The 17,594-nt window shown below is 37.5% G+C and overlaps 1 protein-coding gene across 10 annotated transcripts in view; it reads right to left on the bottom strand.

The window, feature by feature from the left end:
* Positions 1-17,594, bottom strand: part of PTPN13 (protein tyrosine phosphatase non-receptor type 13) — a 209,870-nt gene that overhangs the window by 132,070 nt on the left and 60,206 nt on the right. For 6 of the 10 annotated variants that reach the window (XM_043448300.1, XM_043448302.1, XM_043448304.1 and 3 more), the window contains exon 3: positions 5,785-5,966. In XM_043448300.1, the coding sequence (XP_043304235.1) occupies positions 5,785-5,966 (182 nt within the window). The remainder of the gene's footprint in view (positions 1-5,784; positions 5,967-17,594) is intronic. The other 4 variants (XM_043448301.1, XM_043448303.1, XM_043448309.1 and 1 more) reach the window with 1 other exon arrangement.

The raw sequence follows: 17,594 nt of genomic DNA, 5'->3' as shown, positions 1-17,594 counted from the left end.
AATGGTTGGTACATAGGATGTGAGTATGCAGAGGGGGAAGGGCACTCTTATACAAAAGAGTGAAGCCACAGAGCATAGAACCTGTCTAATAATCACTGACTACAACTTGTGCATATGAAAGAGAGGAGTTGAAATATAGTTGGAATCAAACTCTGGAGAGGTTTTCTAGGTTTTGCAAAGGAATCTGTACTTAACTAGGTAAAAAAAGCAGAAGGTTTTTGAAGGAAAAAAAAAGGCATGATCAGAGAGGTTAATCTGATAGCAGCTGGGTAAATAGTCAAGAAGCAGAAATAAGTTAGGAGATTATGATAAAAGTTCAAGAGAAAGGAAATGGGGACCCTACCACAGCCCTGGCAATAGGGCTGAAGAGGAGAGGATAGAACGGCTGGACTTAAGAAGATGACGAAATTTAGGCAATTAAGTGGATTTATGGAAAGGCAGGAGTCAGAGATAAAGATACAAGAAAATGTGACATTAAAAAAACAAACAAACAAACAAAAAACACCACACAACAGAGCTGGGGAAAGAGAAATATGTTTTTTGTCTTTACAGTTATAATGGGCTGGAATATGAACTCTGTGAATGAAACGACTTTGTCCTATCCATCATTTTATCCCAGGACCTAGGACAGCACTTAACATAACAGTGATTGATAATGCTCAGTGGGTGCTTACTCTATGCTGGGGACTGTTCTAAGCAGTAAACAGGTATCATCATATTTAGCTTTCGGCTCTATACCAGTGGTTCTCAAAGAGTTATTCCCCAGTCAGCAGCATCAGCATCTCCTGGGAACTTGGTAGAAAAGCGAGTTCTCAGACCCTGCCCCAGACCTACTGAATCAGAGATCCTGGAGGTAAGCCCTGCAGTCTGTGTTTTATCAAGTCCTTCCGGTGATTCTGATGCAGCATAAAGTGTGAGACACTGTTCTATGCCATACCTGCCATCTACACCTTGCTTCAAGTTCTTTTGGATATATGCCCCAAAGTGAGATGCTGTATCACACAGTAGTTCTATTTTTAACTTTTCTGAGGAGCTGCCATGCTGTTTTTCATAATGACTATACCATTTTACATTCCAGAAATGTAAACAGAAGCTCCAGCTTCTCTATATCCTCACCAACACATGCTATTTTCTGTTCTTTTGATAGTGGTCAGCCTAGCGGGTGTGAGATGATGTCTCTACAACCTTAGCATTTAAATTTTTAATTTAATTCTGTCATTAAATATTGGACTCTGCTACTAGATAGCCCTGGAGTTTCTTCAAATACCTGTGTATAATAGCTATACTTGTCAAATTTAAGGATAAATGGGAACAAATGAGAAGAGGGGAGAGAGGATGGATTAATAAGAATTAATATAGAATAAATGTAGTATAGTGTGGTTAAAGGCATTTGGTCTTTATTTATTTTTGGTCTTTAAAACTAGTTCATTTGAGGTTTCTGCTAAGTTTCCTCATATTATCCTTCTAAAGATGACTCTAAAGAAATATAAATATGGTGAAAGTGTTAGTAGTTCAGTTGTGTCTGCCTCTTTGCGACCCCATGGACTGGAGCCTGCCAGACCCCTCTGTCCACGGAAATCTCCAGGCAAAAATACTGAAGTGGGTAGCCATTCCCTTCTCCAGGGTATTTTCCCAACCCTGGGATCCAACCCAGGTCTCCTGTGTCTCCTGCATTTTAGGCGGATTCTTTACTGTCTGGTAGGAACCACAATTACTGATACTTACACTGTAAGTTTGTGGCGATAAACACTTAACCTAAGATCCCTTTAGTTCACCAGGAACATAGTACAAATCCCTGGTGCATGTCCAATAATCTTGAAGAGATTTTTCTCTTCAAGACGAGAATTTGATTCAGGTTCTAGTCCTAAAAAAATTTTTAAATTTCAAAAGAATTGCCAAATTAACCATGTGCCGAGCAAGTAGGAAGTAAACAATTACTCACTGAAGGGAAAAGCCAGAGAATCAAAAAGCTTCGTGTGACCTGTATAAACTTGTCTAGTTATTTAAATAAAGGGGCATGCTATCTGGAAAAGTAAAATTTTAGGGCAAATAAATGCAAAGTGTCTATGTTATACAGCTGGTGGTAAGGTAAACTTTTTTTTCATACAACTGAATATATACAGTTTACAAAACAAGTTTCATTGAATGAAGGAAACATTTTCATGGGTCAAGATCTTACTAAATATTCATTATTATTCATAAGCTAGACGTTAAGTATCATATATTTAAAAAACAATTTCATATACTATCAATAGCAAGCATTTGTTGAGAACAAGTTAAAAATGGCATATCCTTAACTCAGGAAACTATGAAATGCCTTTACCATCCTCTTTCTCAAGATGTCAGAATATAGTTGGCAACTTTGTAGGAATGGAACAATGCCCATCGCATCCCCAACACTTGATTCTGAACACCTAGCCTAATAATAGGGAGGCTTCAATCACTTTCCCAAACTCAGGATCTAACAGTTGTACCTAAATACATGGGAGGTTTACTGTCTGGGTATTCTGATATCACAGGGCAACTGGGAGAGCCCTCAGCAAGTCAGAAAAGCACTTGTGCACCTATTAAGCGGTTTTTCAATTGTGGATTTTAAATACCTTGCAGAAAGAATTCATAAACACTTGTGCAACATTTTTTCTTAACTAGAGAAAACTTACTTATAATTCAGCAGCAGTTTTTAAAACTAAGACACTTGTGACTCTACTGCAGTGATTCTTAGGTCATCAGACCCACCTGAGAGACTGATAACCCAGTCTGAAGGACACCCAGCCCCCAAAGTGCTCAGACACATAAAACTTAGTACATCATTTCATTGGTTTGTAGATATCCTGAAGCTCAGTAAAGATTCAGAAATCTCAAGGGTTAAATAATTTACACACACATCATGCCTATCTCCAATATTCCAATTAACTTCTATCTTTAAAAATCTTATTATTAAAGGAATCACAGAATATACAGAATGAATGCACATTATTTAAATATACATAGCTATATATATGCTATCTAGTTTAATAAAACACTACCAGTATAAATACCTTCATGATATAAAACTACCAACACTACATACTGTGTTAAATAAAGTCCTTTGCAATAAATAAAGCCCTCTTTGCACGTAATGGGAAATTTCTTAGGGTTAATGCCTTAAGCATTACCTCCACCTCATACCTATAGTTTCTATTCACTGGTTGCTTTGCATGTACCTTCCCAAATTCTTAAGCAGCTCACGGAATATAAAAGGTAGATAAAACTGGATCCTCTACTAATTCTCTTCAGTCTTATTTCAGATATATAATCAGTGGCTCAAATCAAGAGGTCTTCCTCACATTAGAAAATCTGTGTAAAAGGCAGGCTTGGTTTTCTGGATCAGTGGTTCTGCATCTGCAGATTCAACCAACTGAGGATCATGTAGTACTGGAGTATTTACTATTGAGAAGAATATTCACAGAGTGGGTCCACGCAGTTCAAATCACAGTTGTTCAAGGGTCAACTACATGTGAAAAATTTAAATGCACATCCTCTGATTTAACAGTTTTACTACTAGGAAACCATTAGGTTAGTTTTTGCACTTATATGCACTGATGTATGAGAAATGATATCCATAGCCAATTCTGAATTCTCCAAAGTTCCCTATCTATGTTATCACAGCTTGGGAATTCCCTGGTGCTCCAGTGGTTTGGACGCTGTGCCTTCACTGCCAAGGGCCTTGGTTCAATCCCTAGTCAGGGAACGAAGATCTCACAAGCCACACGGTATGGCCGAAAATAAATAAAAATTATCACAGCTCGCTACACATAATACACATATTTATTCCAAAATTTCTTCTCAGAGCCTTGACAATGAGATTAGATCTTCAAATATCAATGGCACTGCTGTCCTCAGACTGGATATTCCTATCATAAACATTTCCTTCTTCATTGTTTCATCAAATCAACTGTGAAACTCTTTTAGCTTTGCTTCCACTATAACCCAATCATCCCCGCCTGTATATCCCCAAGGCCTTATACAATTTTTAGTTCTTTCCCTCAGATTATTAAAATGCCCCAGTTAGATTCCTACATAGTTTTTCATCTCATTTATCCACTTTCATCAAACTTGGAGGTAACAAATCACATCACATCACTCTCCTGAAAATATGTCCCAGAAGAAAGTTTTAGGTTCTAGTATTCACTGTCTTTTTCATTCTGACCTGTTGTCTCCCTTTAAACACAGCCTTCCACGGAGCGGATGCTCAAGCCTAACCAGTCTGACCAAACACTCCCCATCAGAGGGCACATCTCCTATTCTCAGCACGGCAACCCTGAGTGGAATCCCCATTCCTACCTATTTTCAATTTTCTAAATTCTCAGTTCAGTTCAGTTGCTCAGTCATGTCTGACTCTTTGCAACCCCATGGACTGCAGCATGCCAGGCCTCCCTGTCCATCACCAACTCCCATAGTTTACTCAAATTCAGATCCATTCAGTCAGTGATGCCATCCAGCCATTTCACCCTCTGTCATCCCTTTCTCCTCCCGCCTTCAATTTTTCCCAGCATCAGGGTCTTTTCAAATGAGTCAGTTCTTCTCATCAGGTGGCCAAAGTATTGGAGTTTCAGCATCAGTTCCTCCAATGAATATTCAGGACTGATTTCCTTTAGGATGGACTTCTAAATTGTAGTCACTCTTCATATGCCAACAGAAATGCTACCTTCTCTGCTGTACCATTCTAAATAGAAAATTGCTCCTCTTCTAAACTCTATCCCTCTATGCAGCATTTATTCGTATTTACCTTATTGTTCTACATACAATGATCAGGATCCATCTTCTAGTTATTTTTGTATCTTCCTCACAAGCCCAGTGTTTTATACATAGCAGGCATTTAATAAGTATTTTAAACCTTGAATTAATAAAGGCTCACATTTTTTTCATGTATTTTCTTAGGTCTATACATTTTTATAAAATTACTTTGAATTCTTAAATATGAACTTATTGAAATACACGGCCATTTTATTTTTCAGTTGAAGCATTATATAATACCAGGGGGCTTCCCTGGTAGCTCAAAGCCCTTTTCCAGGGCTTCCCTGGTAAAGAATTTGCCTGCAGTGCAGGAGACCCCGGTTCAATTCCTGGGTTAGGAAGATCCCCTGGAGAAGGGAGAGGTTGCCCACTCCAGTATTCTTGGACTTCCCTGGTGGCTCAGCTGGTAAAGAACCTGCCTGCAATGCGGGAGACCTGGGTTCGATAGCTTGATTGGGAAGATCCCCTGGAGAAGAAGGCTACCCATTCCAGTATCCTGGTCTAGAGAATTCCATGGATTGTATAGACCATAGGGTCACAAAGAGTCAGATACAACTGAGCGACTTTCACTTTCACTTATAATACTACACCATATTATGTAAGTTACAGGTGTGCAATACAGTGATTCAGTTTTTCAAGGTTATGCTCCATCTATAGTTACTATAAAATATTTGGCTATATTCCCCATGTTGTACGGTATACCCTTATAGCTTGTTCTATACCTAATACTTTGTAACTCTTACTCCTCTCCCCTTTTCTTATCCCTCCCCACTTCCCTCTCCCCACTGGTAACCACTAGTTTATTCTCTGTATGTGTGAGTCTATTTCTTTTTTGTTTTATTCACTAGTTTGTTGTATTTTTTAGATTCCATATATAAGTAAATTTCATGATTATTTAAAATTCAATGAGTTTTTCAGAGGGTTGATGTAGGGTACTCCAGTGTCTATTTTTCCTACACCCACCAAACCAAAATCAGCCAAAAAGAAAAAAAAAACACTTAATGTTACCTTTTCAACATCGGAGAGAGAAGTGAGTGATTGACTCTGAAGAACCTCTGGTGCAGTGAATGCACGAAGATCCTGATTGGAAATATTTTCATCTGTAAATGACACACTGCCAGACGGCAGGAGCAGCAGAGACCATGGAGAAATGATGAAGCCAAGAGCAGCGGGGTCAGCTATGCTTACTGCTTTGTAACCGCACAGAATGAAAAGAAAAAAAAAAAGATAGATGTTTAAAATTAAGCAATTATAGATCACTTAAATGAATATCCCAGCATAGTCATAGATACGTGCAGTTACATACACTAAATCAACATGCTATAAAAAGAGACAAGGTTTCATGCATCTACTACTGTTAGCATTATCAACAACCATGGATCTGGATCTGACTTAGCCTTTCAAACTTAGACTAGAGGGGCAGATTTTAGAAACTAGAGAACATTCATTGTTAGTCTAAGATTGAACTTGGTTCAAATACTCCATCACAGTGATACAGAGATATGAATAAGAATCAATAGTCCTTACATGTTGGTGGTAGGGGAAGGGATCATGGATTCCTTTGAGGATTTGGTGAAAACTATGATCAAGAAACCCTTTCAAGGAAACTGCCCATAAATATAAAACCCTATAAACAAAAGGTGTTCATAGATCTCCTTAGAGCCCATTTCTGGATACCAGGTTGAGCCTCTGATTTACAGTATAGAGCCCTGAAACTGACAGAAAATAATTCCCTTGATAATTCATCAGATTTACAAATAGTAAAGTTTCCAGCTAAAATGAAAATCTCTTTTTTGCATCAATATGTCTAGTTTCCATTTGTTCATCACTTCAGGAGAATTTCAGGTAGCTTTTATGCTAACAAATGGGATCAGTGGGGTCGTTAATTTTGTTTTGTTTAGATGTTTGTTTATATTGGCACCTAAGAGTTCAGTTTAAGAGTATTTTTTAAAAAATCCTTAGATTTTAGCAGGCCTCCTCTAAAAGTAAAACTATATACACTAGGCTCAATAAAACAGACTTATTACAGGGAACTTTATTTTTGACCTCTCATTCCAAAAGGAAATTAGTACAGGTTTTAAGGTAACTGCTAAATGAAACTGAGTTACAGACTCAAGAAATCTCTATAGGAAAGTCACAGAAGGTCTCTGACAGACAGTGATGTTATTATTCGATCTGAATGGGTTATACTGCTATCTAACTCAAATCATAAGAAACTGACAGAAGTCTATGGAATAGTTTATCAAATATACAATAAATATACTTTCCTAAAAACTTCTATTAGAAGAGAATCATTGATCTTTTCTGATTTTTAAAACCTCTACCTGTGGTCAAGATTCTAATCGTCAGAATTTGACTTATGTTGATAAAAAAGTAAACTATTAAAATTCATTTCTCCTTTGAAGGTTAAAAAGGCAACTACACATTCTCCTGCATTCTTATGAATTTGAAACATGTCTTTTATAATTGTGTCAAGGAAAAATGTTTGAATGCATCTTTACTAAGTCAGTGTACCTTGTATTGCCCTGAAGCCCAGTTACAGATCAGTGGCCCTCATATTCCAACTCAACCACACATCAGGTTGCTAAGAACAAGACTCATAACTCTCATGGCAAAATCAGTTTCAATGAATCATCATAGCTGTTAAGCCCAGGTATACTATTGCTTTTCAGCCACTTTACACATTTTCTTTTTAAAGCTTCTTCTTGGGTATCTCATGCACAAATACCACAAAATTCAGCCAGAGAAGAACTCAAACCAGGCAGAACAATATTTTCTTTGCCAAACGTTGCTATTCATGATATTGAGATTTCACGTGTGTCACAGACATAATAAAATAGCCTATGAGCAATTCTTTTCAAATTAGCAACTAAAGGCCATTCCCTTCTCCAGGGGATCTTCCCGACCCAGGGATCGAACCTGGGTCTCCCACATTGCAAGTGGGTTCTTTACCAGGGAAGCCACCAGGAAAGCCCTAAAGGAACAAACACGAGAACAATTCCAGGGAAGCCACCAGGAAAGCCCTAAAGGAACAAACACGAGAACAATTCCGAAGGCAGTGTACTGATACCTGGTGTAAGATGATGCTGGCCTGGAACCACAGTGGTAGTGAGAACCTGTTAGGACGCGAGTGTATTTCAGAGACACTTACAACAAGAATTTCTTGACAGACTGGATGTGGAGTGAGACAAAGAGGAGAATCAGAATGACTCCAGCACTTTGGTCTCAGTAACAGGAAGGATGGTGTGTCATCAACTGAGATTGAGGAGACTCTAGGAATAGCACAGGTAGTTCTGGGGCAGGGGCTGGGAGACAGTGGGAGGAATTCAACTTTACTTTGGGACCTATTAAGTTGAAGATATCTGTTACATATTCAAATGGAGGTGTCAGGTAGGCAGTTGGATCTCAAGTCTAGGAGAAAGATCTGAACTGGAGATATATTTTGGGAGTCACTGCCCTAAGAGATGGTACTGAAAAACCTGTAACTGGATGAGATGAACAAAAAGTGAGTTGAGATTGAAAAGAAATCAAGAACAAAGATTGCGCCCGGGGCTACTCCAACATTAAGACCAACTGCTCCTTCTCAGTCTTTCCTTCCAGCTTGCTGTTTTCTGGGGTATTCACACAAGTATGGTGTCACACTTTCTCTCTTACAATTCTTTCGTGTATCACTGTCAAGCTCCACTTCACCACTTTAATTTTTTATTTAACAGTCTTTCTATCAACTGGCCCAGCATCCAATCCTGAACCTAAGAGAAGAAGTTGAAATTCCAACTCTCTTGCGGAGTTCCTGTAAGCCTTATCTGGGGCCAGAATTATGATTCCTGGTATACTTATTGCCATTTGAATTTATAAACTATTAGGGATCACGGCTAATACACAAGGAGGAGTGCCATCCAGAAGTCTAAATGCTCTGTCTTGTCCCGCCATTCTTGGTGTCGGTATCCACTCAGACCTCTGGTGGCTCAGTGGTAAAAGAATCTACCTACAATGTAGAAGCCTGCCTGCAATGCAAGAGACATGGGTTTAATCCCTGGGTCAGGAGGATCGCCTGGAGGAGGGCATGGCAACTCACTCCAGTATTCTTGCCTGGGAAATTGTATGTAGAGAAAAGACTAGCGGCTTACAGTCCGTAGGACTGAAAGAGTTTGACATGACTTAGAGACTAAACCTCCATCACACTCTTCCTCCCTGCCCCAGGCAACAGACCGACCCTACCCTCTTCTCTACAGGGTGGCACCCCATAGAGACTGCTGCACGTAGAAGTTATCTACAATTGCTTATAGCTTTGAAATTAAGAGGTTTTTTTATTCACTTATCAGCACAATGAAGGTAAAAAAAACGACACTGACAAGAAATGCGTCTTTCAATTTTTGCTTTAAACAATAGATTTTTGTTAGTTTTTACCGAACATCTAAAGTATACCATCATTTTAAGTAGTATATATATCTAAACAGCTCAGAGGGTAAAGCGTCTAACTGCAGTGCAGGAGACCCGGGTTCAATCCCTGGGTTGGGAAGAAGGAAATGGCAACCCACTCCAGCATTCCTGCTTGGAGAATCCCATGGATGGAGGAGTCTGGTAAGCTACAGTCCACAGGATTGCAAAGAGTCAGACATGACTGAGCAACTTCACTTTCACTTTTTATATCGAAACATAATATTCGCAAAATTTCAAGTCATTTGCTCATAGTTACTGTTGTTTAGTCACTAAATTGTGTCCAACGTTGCAATCCCATAGACTGCAGCACGCCAGACTCCTCTGTCCTCCACTATCTTCTGGAGTTTGCTCCAATTCATGTCCATTGCTGAGAGAGTCCATAGTATTACTGGAAAGATAAAAGGTATTAAAAAAATAAAAATAAGATTGAAAGTATAAGGTATCTAAAAGGGAAAAAAGAATATAAAAGAGGCTTTAGAGGAAATTACTTCAGTAACAATGAAGAGAGAATTAATTTTTTTTTTTGTATGTGCCTTTAAAATGAGTACAATTTGACCTTGGCTAAGGGGGAGATTCCAAAAAGAGGCAGCCAAAGCAAAAGCAAGAACGTGGAGCAGAGGTATGGTAGAGAGCAGTGAGAAATACAATTACCAAGCTGGGTCATATTTTTACTTGTTAAAAAACATGCATACAAAGAAATGACACAAATATTATCACTGTTCTCAAGTGCAATTTTTAAATGTCTGGTAATAAAGTTAAAGCAGCTGTGACAACAAACTACACTGTTGTCAAATTCCCAAAATACACACACAACATCTAAGCACTATGTTCTTTAGAAAACAAACCACAAAATATATTTTTCAATAATTTAAAGGGTTATGCAAACCTTCGTGTGAGGAAATTTAGAGTCCTGGCTAAAATCTAATTCACCCTCCTTGTCTAACTAAAAGAGAAGAATTTAAAGCAAATGTATTCAAAATCCCTCAAAGAATGCTAACAAAAGAAGATTTCAAAACAGAATTCCAGAAGCTTGTAATTTGGTGTTCCATAATGTTTTAGTTGTGTGATGACTGTCCTCAAGAATGCTTTTGTTATGAAAGAGTAAACCTGATGTGAATCGATTTCAGTACTCAAATGATTCTATTTAAAGACTTTCACCAACATTCCACAGAAAAAGTTGCTTACTCAAAATATTATGCAGTTAGAGGCAAACTTAGAAATAAGCAGAAATCTGATATGCAAAGAAATATCTTAGCACTTCTTTCTGATATGCCTTTAAACTAAGACATATCTACACATTTTTCCTGCACTGAGGGAACTTCTCATTTCCTTTAGATTGTCCACTTCATTTTATTTTTTGGCCTTCCAATTACAGTATAAAATTAAAGAAATGATCATAACTGGGCAACAAACATGATTAGGCAAAAAAACTGAAAGTATCAGGAAATCATCTAAAAACTCAGAATAACAATGAAACCATTTTGACCTGAAAAGTCCTTTGGTCTATTTAAGCACATATTATGAGCTTCCCTGGTTGCTCAGTGGTAAAGAAGTCCCCTGCCAATGCAGGGGACACAAGCGATCCAAGTAGGATCCTCGGCTCTGGAAGATCCTTTGGAGTAGGAAATGGCAACCTGTCCCAGTTATTCTTGCCTGAAAAATTCCATGGACAGAGGAACTTGGCAGGCTACAGTCCATGGGGTCACAGAGTCAGCCATGACTGAGCAACTGAGCACACACATACATGTTCTATTACAGTACTTGGCAAAAATCTATGCAGAGTCCACTGTTTCAAACTCTGAAGGATCTGATGAAGTCATTCTATCACACAGAATTCACTCATAAACTCAGTTCATACATGCATTAAAAAAAGACACACAGTGTTAAGTCAATGGTCTGGTGTAAAACAATGCACAAACAGAAAAATACATAGGTTAGAATAAATCCCCTATATTTTAACATTTTCTTAATAGTAAAGCTTTGTGATTAAATCATTTAAGATTCACTGGAACAAAAAAAAGGACGGGGCAGAGGATTCAAATAACTAAAATTAGGTATGAAAAAGAAGTTGCAATTGATACCACAGAAATACAAAGGATCATAAACAACTAGTCCAATAAAGTGGACAATCAAAAAGAAATGGACAAATTCTTAGAGAGAGACAACTTTCTAAGACTGAACCAGTAAGAAATAGAAAATAAACAGACCAATAACAAGTACTGAAATTGAAACAGTAATTAGAAAACTTCCAACAAGCAGAAGTTCAGGACAAGAGGACATCACAGGCAAATTCTATTAAACATTTCAAGAAGAGTTAACATCTATACTTCTGAAACTCTTCCCAAAAATTGCAGAGGAAGACTCCCAAGCTCATTCTATGAGGCCACCATCACCTTGTTACTTAAACCAGAAAAAGATACCACCAAAAAAGAAAACTACAGGCCAGTATCACTGATGAACACAGATGCAAAAATATTCAACAAAATACTAGCAAAGCAAAGCCAACAACATGTTAAAAGAATTGTACACCATGATCAAATACAATTAACCCCAGGTTTGCAAAGATACTTCAATATCTGTGAATCAATCAGTGTAATACATTAACAAACTGAAGAATAAAAAAAACATATGATCATCTCAACAGATGCAGAAAGTTTTTAACAAAATTCAATACATTTAAGATAAAATCTCTCCAGAAAGTGGGTATAGAGGAAACTTACTTCAACGTAATTGGAGAAGGAAATGGCAACCCACTCCAGTATTCTTGCCTGGAGAATCCCATGGACAGAGGAGCCTGGCAGGCTACGGTCCATAGGATCACAAAGAGTTAGACACAACTGAAGTGACTTTGCATGTACGAACCTCAACATAATAAAGGCCACATATGACAAACCCACAACTAACATCATTCTCAACAGTGAAAAGCTGTTGAGAAATCTTCCTTTAAGATTAGGAACAAGGCAAGGATGTCCATTGTCATCACTTTCATTCAACATAGTTTTGGAAGTCCTAGCCACAGCAATTAAAGAAGAAAAAGAAATAAAAGGAATCCAAATTGGAAAAAAGTACAACTGTTATTGTTTGCAGATGACATGATATTACACATAGAAAATCCTAAAAATAGTTCCAGAAAACTATCAGAGCTCACCAATAAATTCAACAATGTTTCAGGATACAAAATTAATATACACAAATCTCTTGTATGCTTACACACTAACATCAGAAGATAAGAAAAAGAAATCAAAGACATAATCCCATTTACCACTGCATCAAAAAGAATAAAATACCTAGGAATAAACCTCCCTAAAGAGACAAAAGACTTCTCCTCTAAAAACTATAAGGTGCTGATAAAAGAAATTGGAGACAACACAGATGAAAGAATATACCTTGTTCTTGGATTGGAAGAATCAATATTGTCAAAATGGTTATAATATCCAAGGCAATCTACAGATTCAAAGCAATCCCTATCAAATTTACCAATGACACAATGAGAACAAAAAATTCACATAATGAGAACAAAAAGTTCTAAAATTTATATGGAAACATAAAAGACCCCAAAGAGCCAAAGCAACCCTGAGAAACAAACAGAGCTGGTGGAATCAGACTTCCTGACGGAAGACTATACTACAAAGCTACAGTAATCCAAATGTTATGGGACTGGCACATAAACAAAAGCACAGATCAATGAAACAGAATAGAAAGCCCAGAAATAAACTCATGCACCTACAGTCAAGTAATCCATAACAAAGGATGCAAAAATACACAATAGAGAAAAAACAGTCTCTTCAATAAGTGGGTAATTACATGTAAAAGAATGAAATCAGAACACTCTCTATCACCATGCACACAAAAATAAACTCAAAATGGATCAAAGACCTAAATGTAAGGCTGGTTACTGTAAAACTGTAACAGGAAAACAGACAGAACACTCTTTGACATAAATTGCAGCAATATCTTTTTTGAGCCACTTCCTAAAGTAATGGGAAAAAAAAAAACACAAAAATAAGCAAATGGGATCTAATTAAACTTAAAAGATTCTGCACATCAAAGGAAGACATAAACAAAACAAAAAGACAGACAACCCTCAGAATGGGAGAAAATATTTGCAAATGAAGCAACAGACAAGGGATTAATTTCCAAAATATACAAACAGCCCATGCAGTTCTAGGTCAAAAAAAACAAGCAACCCAATCAAAAAATGGGTGGAAGACCTAAATAGACATTTCTCCAAAGACAACATTCAGATGGCCAACAAATACATGAAAAGATGCTTAACATCACTAATTATTACAGAAATGAAAATCAAAACTGCAACAAGGTTATCACCTCACACCAGTCAGAATGGTCATCATAACAAAACCTACAAACAATAAAGGCTGGAGAGGATGTAGAGAAAATGAATCCCTCCTACAACGTTGGAGGGATATAAATTGGTGGAGCCACTGTGGAGAACAATATGGAAGTTCCTTTAAAAACTAAAAATACAGTTACTATCAGTTCAGTTCAGTTGCTCAGTCATGTCTGACTCTTTGCAACCCCATGGATTGCAGCACTCCAGGCCTCCGTGTCCATCACCAACTCCCGGAGTTTACTCAAACACATGTCCATTGAGTCAGTAATGCCATCCAACCATCTCATCCTCTGTCGCCCCCTTCTTCTCCCGCCTTCAATCTTTCCCAGCATCAGGGTCTTTTCAAATGAGTCAGCTCTTCGCATCTGGTGGCCAAAGTATTGGAGTTTCACCATGTGACCCAGCAATTTCACTTCTGGGCATATATCCACAGAAAACTGTAATTTGAAAGGATGCATATACACTGATGCTCACTGCAGCACTATTTACAATAGCCAGGGCATGGAAGCAACCTAAATGTTCATCAACAGAGAAATGGATAAAGAAGATGTGGTATATACATATATATATATATATATATAATGGAATATTACTCAGCCATAAAAAAGAATGAAATAATGCCATTTGCAGCAGTAAGGATGAACCCAGAGATTGCCACACTAAGCGAAGTCAGACAGAGAAGGACAAAATCTCATATGATATCATTCATATGTGGAATCTAATTTGCTTAAAAAAGAAACAGAAACAGAGATATCAAAAAGAAACTTATGGTTACTAAAGGGGACACATGGGTGGGGGAGGGATAAATCAGAAGCTTAGGATGAACACACAAACATACTACTACATAAAAGACAGATAGTACAAGAATCTACTCTATAGCACAGGAAAAGTGAAAGTGAAAGTTGCTCAGTCATGTCCGACTCTCTGTGACCCCATGGACTATACAGTCCATGGAATTCTCCAGGCCAGAATACTGAGCTCTATTCAATATTCTGAGATACCTATATGAGGAAAGAATCTTAAAAAGATAATGAACATATGTATATGTGTAACTGAAATACTCTGCTGTACACTGAAAACCAACATAATACTAAATTAACTATATTCCAATTTAAAAAAAAGATTTATATATATGTATATATAAAATCACTTTTGTGATTACTTTGGCCACCTGATGTGGAATTGACTCACTGGAAAAGACCTTGATGCTGGGAAAGACTGAGGGCAAAAGGAGAAGGAGGGGCAGAGGATGAGATGGTTGGATGGCATTACCAACTCTGTAGACATGAATTTGAAAAAATTCCTGGAGATAGTGGAGGACTGAGGAGCCTGGTGTGCTACAGCCCATGGGGTCGCAAAGAGTTGGACACAACTTAGTGAATGGACAACAACAACACATATGCACATATATATAAGATATACATATAATCTATATTAGTAAAACTATATTGGTTATAACTATTAAAAGCAATAGGGCTTAAATGACTGAACAATATGAAAAGGCGGCAGCAAGTATCAAAGGATTTGTCCTCCTTTTCAGCAAATCTCCTTGGCCACCTGATCAGCATTAAGGAAACAGCTGCAGAAACATTTTTCCACTGCATTCTTATCATATTCTGAAGAAACTGCTCATGTTGTTCCTTTAGCATATTAACTTTCCCCTCTCTCATTTTTCTTCAGCGTTCACCTTTCCCACCAACCTTCTTTATCCTCATCAATAAAAACTGCACACCTCAAAATTATATGCCAGAATACTCAACATAATGCTTTTGTAACTGTTTCACATACTTCTTCTAGAATATAAGAGGCTTAAGAATAGGAAATATGAATTTCCAAAAAATCAGGTATAATAACATTATGATAAGGTAACTGCAATACTTAATATGAATTTGTTTACAATGCTAACTCTAGACCACCAGTCCAACGTCTTAAAAACATCCTTCTGCCCTGCTCTCTGACAACAACTTAATTTATATTTTGCAGATCACAAAAATAAAAATTATTTTGACTATTATAAAGAAAAGTTTTCTTTCAACTTTTGAACATCAAGAACTCTAACTCTGCATCTTCTTTTTATTCTCCAATCTTTATTACTTGCAGTTACATTTTCAAGTGTGAGGAAATGAAGTGTCAGCTTTTTTGACAAACAGTCACAAAGTCTTCGATTTTGAGGGCTTTGGGGTAACTGAGAAATCACAGAGGCCTTCTCTTTCGTAATACACAGGATTTTTGTGTGAATTCTGGAGACTGGGCACAGGATTCTACACAGTACTTTCCAAAAGCTTCCTGGGGATTCAGATGGGCACATCAATCTACCCAACAGACAAATAAGAACCAACGCCCTTATTAGAGTCAATAAAATGGTATCATAGCTCAAGTAAGTTGCAACTTGACCTTGCACATGGCTCCATTTCTATGTCAATTAACTATTACTAAGGATACCATGGGATAGAATATGTATGACTTTATATCCTTCCTTAATGCTCAAATTTTTTTTTCACTTGCTGCTGCTGCTGCTAAGTCGCTTCAGTCGTGTCCGACTCTGTGCGACCCCATAGACAGCAGCCCACCAGGCTCCCCCGTCCCTGGGAATTCTCCAGGCAAGAACACTGGAGTGGGGTGCTATTTCCTTCTCCAATGCATGAAAGTAAAGTCACTCAGTCGTGTCTGACTCTTAGTGACCCCATGGACTGCAGCCTACCAGGCTCCCCCGTCCATGGGATTTTCCAGGCAAGAGTACTGGAGTGGGTTGCCATTGCCTTCTCCTATAAAGCCACAAATGAGGCATTTAATAAAAGATATGGTAAGCCAGAAAGTTTTACAAGTAACTATTTTTATCAAATTATAATAAAGTCACTTTGATTTAGAAAGGCATAATGACTATTAGAAATAATTTTAGACTAGAAGTGAGGCTTAAATAGCTCTTCTCTATTTATAAGGAGGAAGCTGAATAAATGGCACGGAACTGAGGATGTCATTGAGAACTTAGAAATAAACTGCCTTATGCAGCTAATAAAATTATCTTTATTTGACTTTTTTCTATCTTGTTCCCAAAGGAAAGCAAACTACAAATGAACTTCTGATGCACTTTGCTTCTTTTCTGATACTTGCTTACAGCCAGTGAATATCTACGTTGTATTTGTTCAAGGCTTGGGGTGAGCCACTTTGATCTCTTCTACCCTGTCTGAAATGTCAATGTGGTATTAAGCACACAACCAGTACATGGAAAAGATCCTGGGATTAATACCAATTTTTATTTCCCCAAGGAGAGCTTAAACTTTGAGAGCAAAACTATTTCTTATGTCTGTGTTATTTTAGGCTGTAGACTTCCAAAAGACACATTTGCGTGAAGGTGGTTTCTTTCTTAAAATGCACAAGTCATATCTTATTTGAATATTCCATTCAACAGTTGTAAAAATGTTAATCCTGAATGGTAAAATCTATTTAAAAATGATTTTTATTGCGAGTTTAGCAATTTTGTCTATGCAATCTTGGAACTAAGTGCTAAGCTGCTTAAAGCGCTGGTGCTTGTGCTGCCACCTGACAACTTCACGACAGCCTTTGTAGATCACACAACTGCTGCACTGTTTTGCCAGACAAAATAAACCATAACTGAAGAAATCAGCAATAGATGTAAGTTGTACAGTAAAGGCCCTTTACACAGGAGCAGGTTTTGGGGTTTCCAGCCAATACAAAGTTTCAGGTTAAAGATCTTCTACCCTTGCTATTTGCATAAAGCCAGGAGGAAAAAAGAACACAAAATTTAAAAGATGAACTCTGCAACTTCTCTTTAGGTTTGAAGGACCTGGAATTTATACAAAGACTGAAAAACCAATAATTTCAAGGGTGACTGTCATTTATTTTATTTTTGAAGAACTAGATGAAAGGGTCAATTAAGATTACTGTATATTCAGTCTGCAGTGGAAGGAAATATATAGTGTTTCAGAGAGGAACTGGCTTTATTTGTGGTGACATGATTCCATATAAGCATGATCTGTAGCTACTTATAAAAAATATTTTATGCTCA

Source organism: Cervus canadensis, chromosome 26 (assembly GCF_019320065.1).
Source record: "Cervus canadensis isolate Bull #8, Minnesota chromosome 26, ASM1932006v1, whole genome shotgun sequence".
In the NCBI taxonomy this organism is placed as follows: domain Eukaryota; kingdom Metazoa; phylum Chordata; class Mammalia; order Artiodactyla; family Cervidae; genus Cervus; species Cervus canadensis.
Note: the sequence above shows the minus strand (reverse complement) of the source record. Positions and strands in the feature narration are given on the sequence as shown.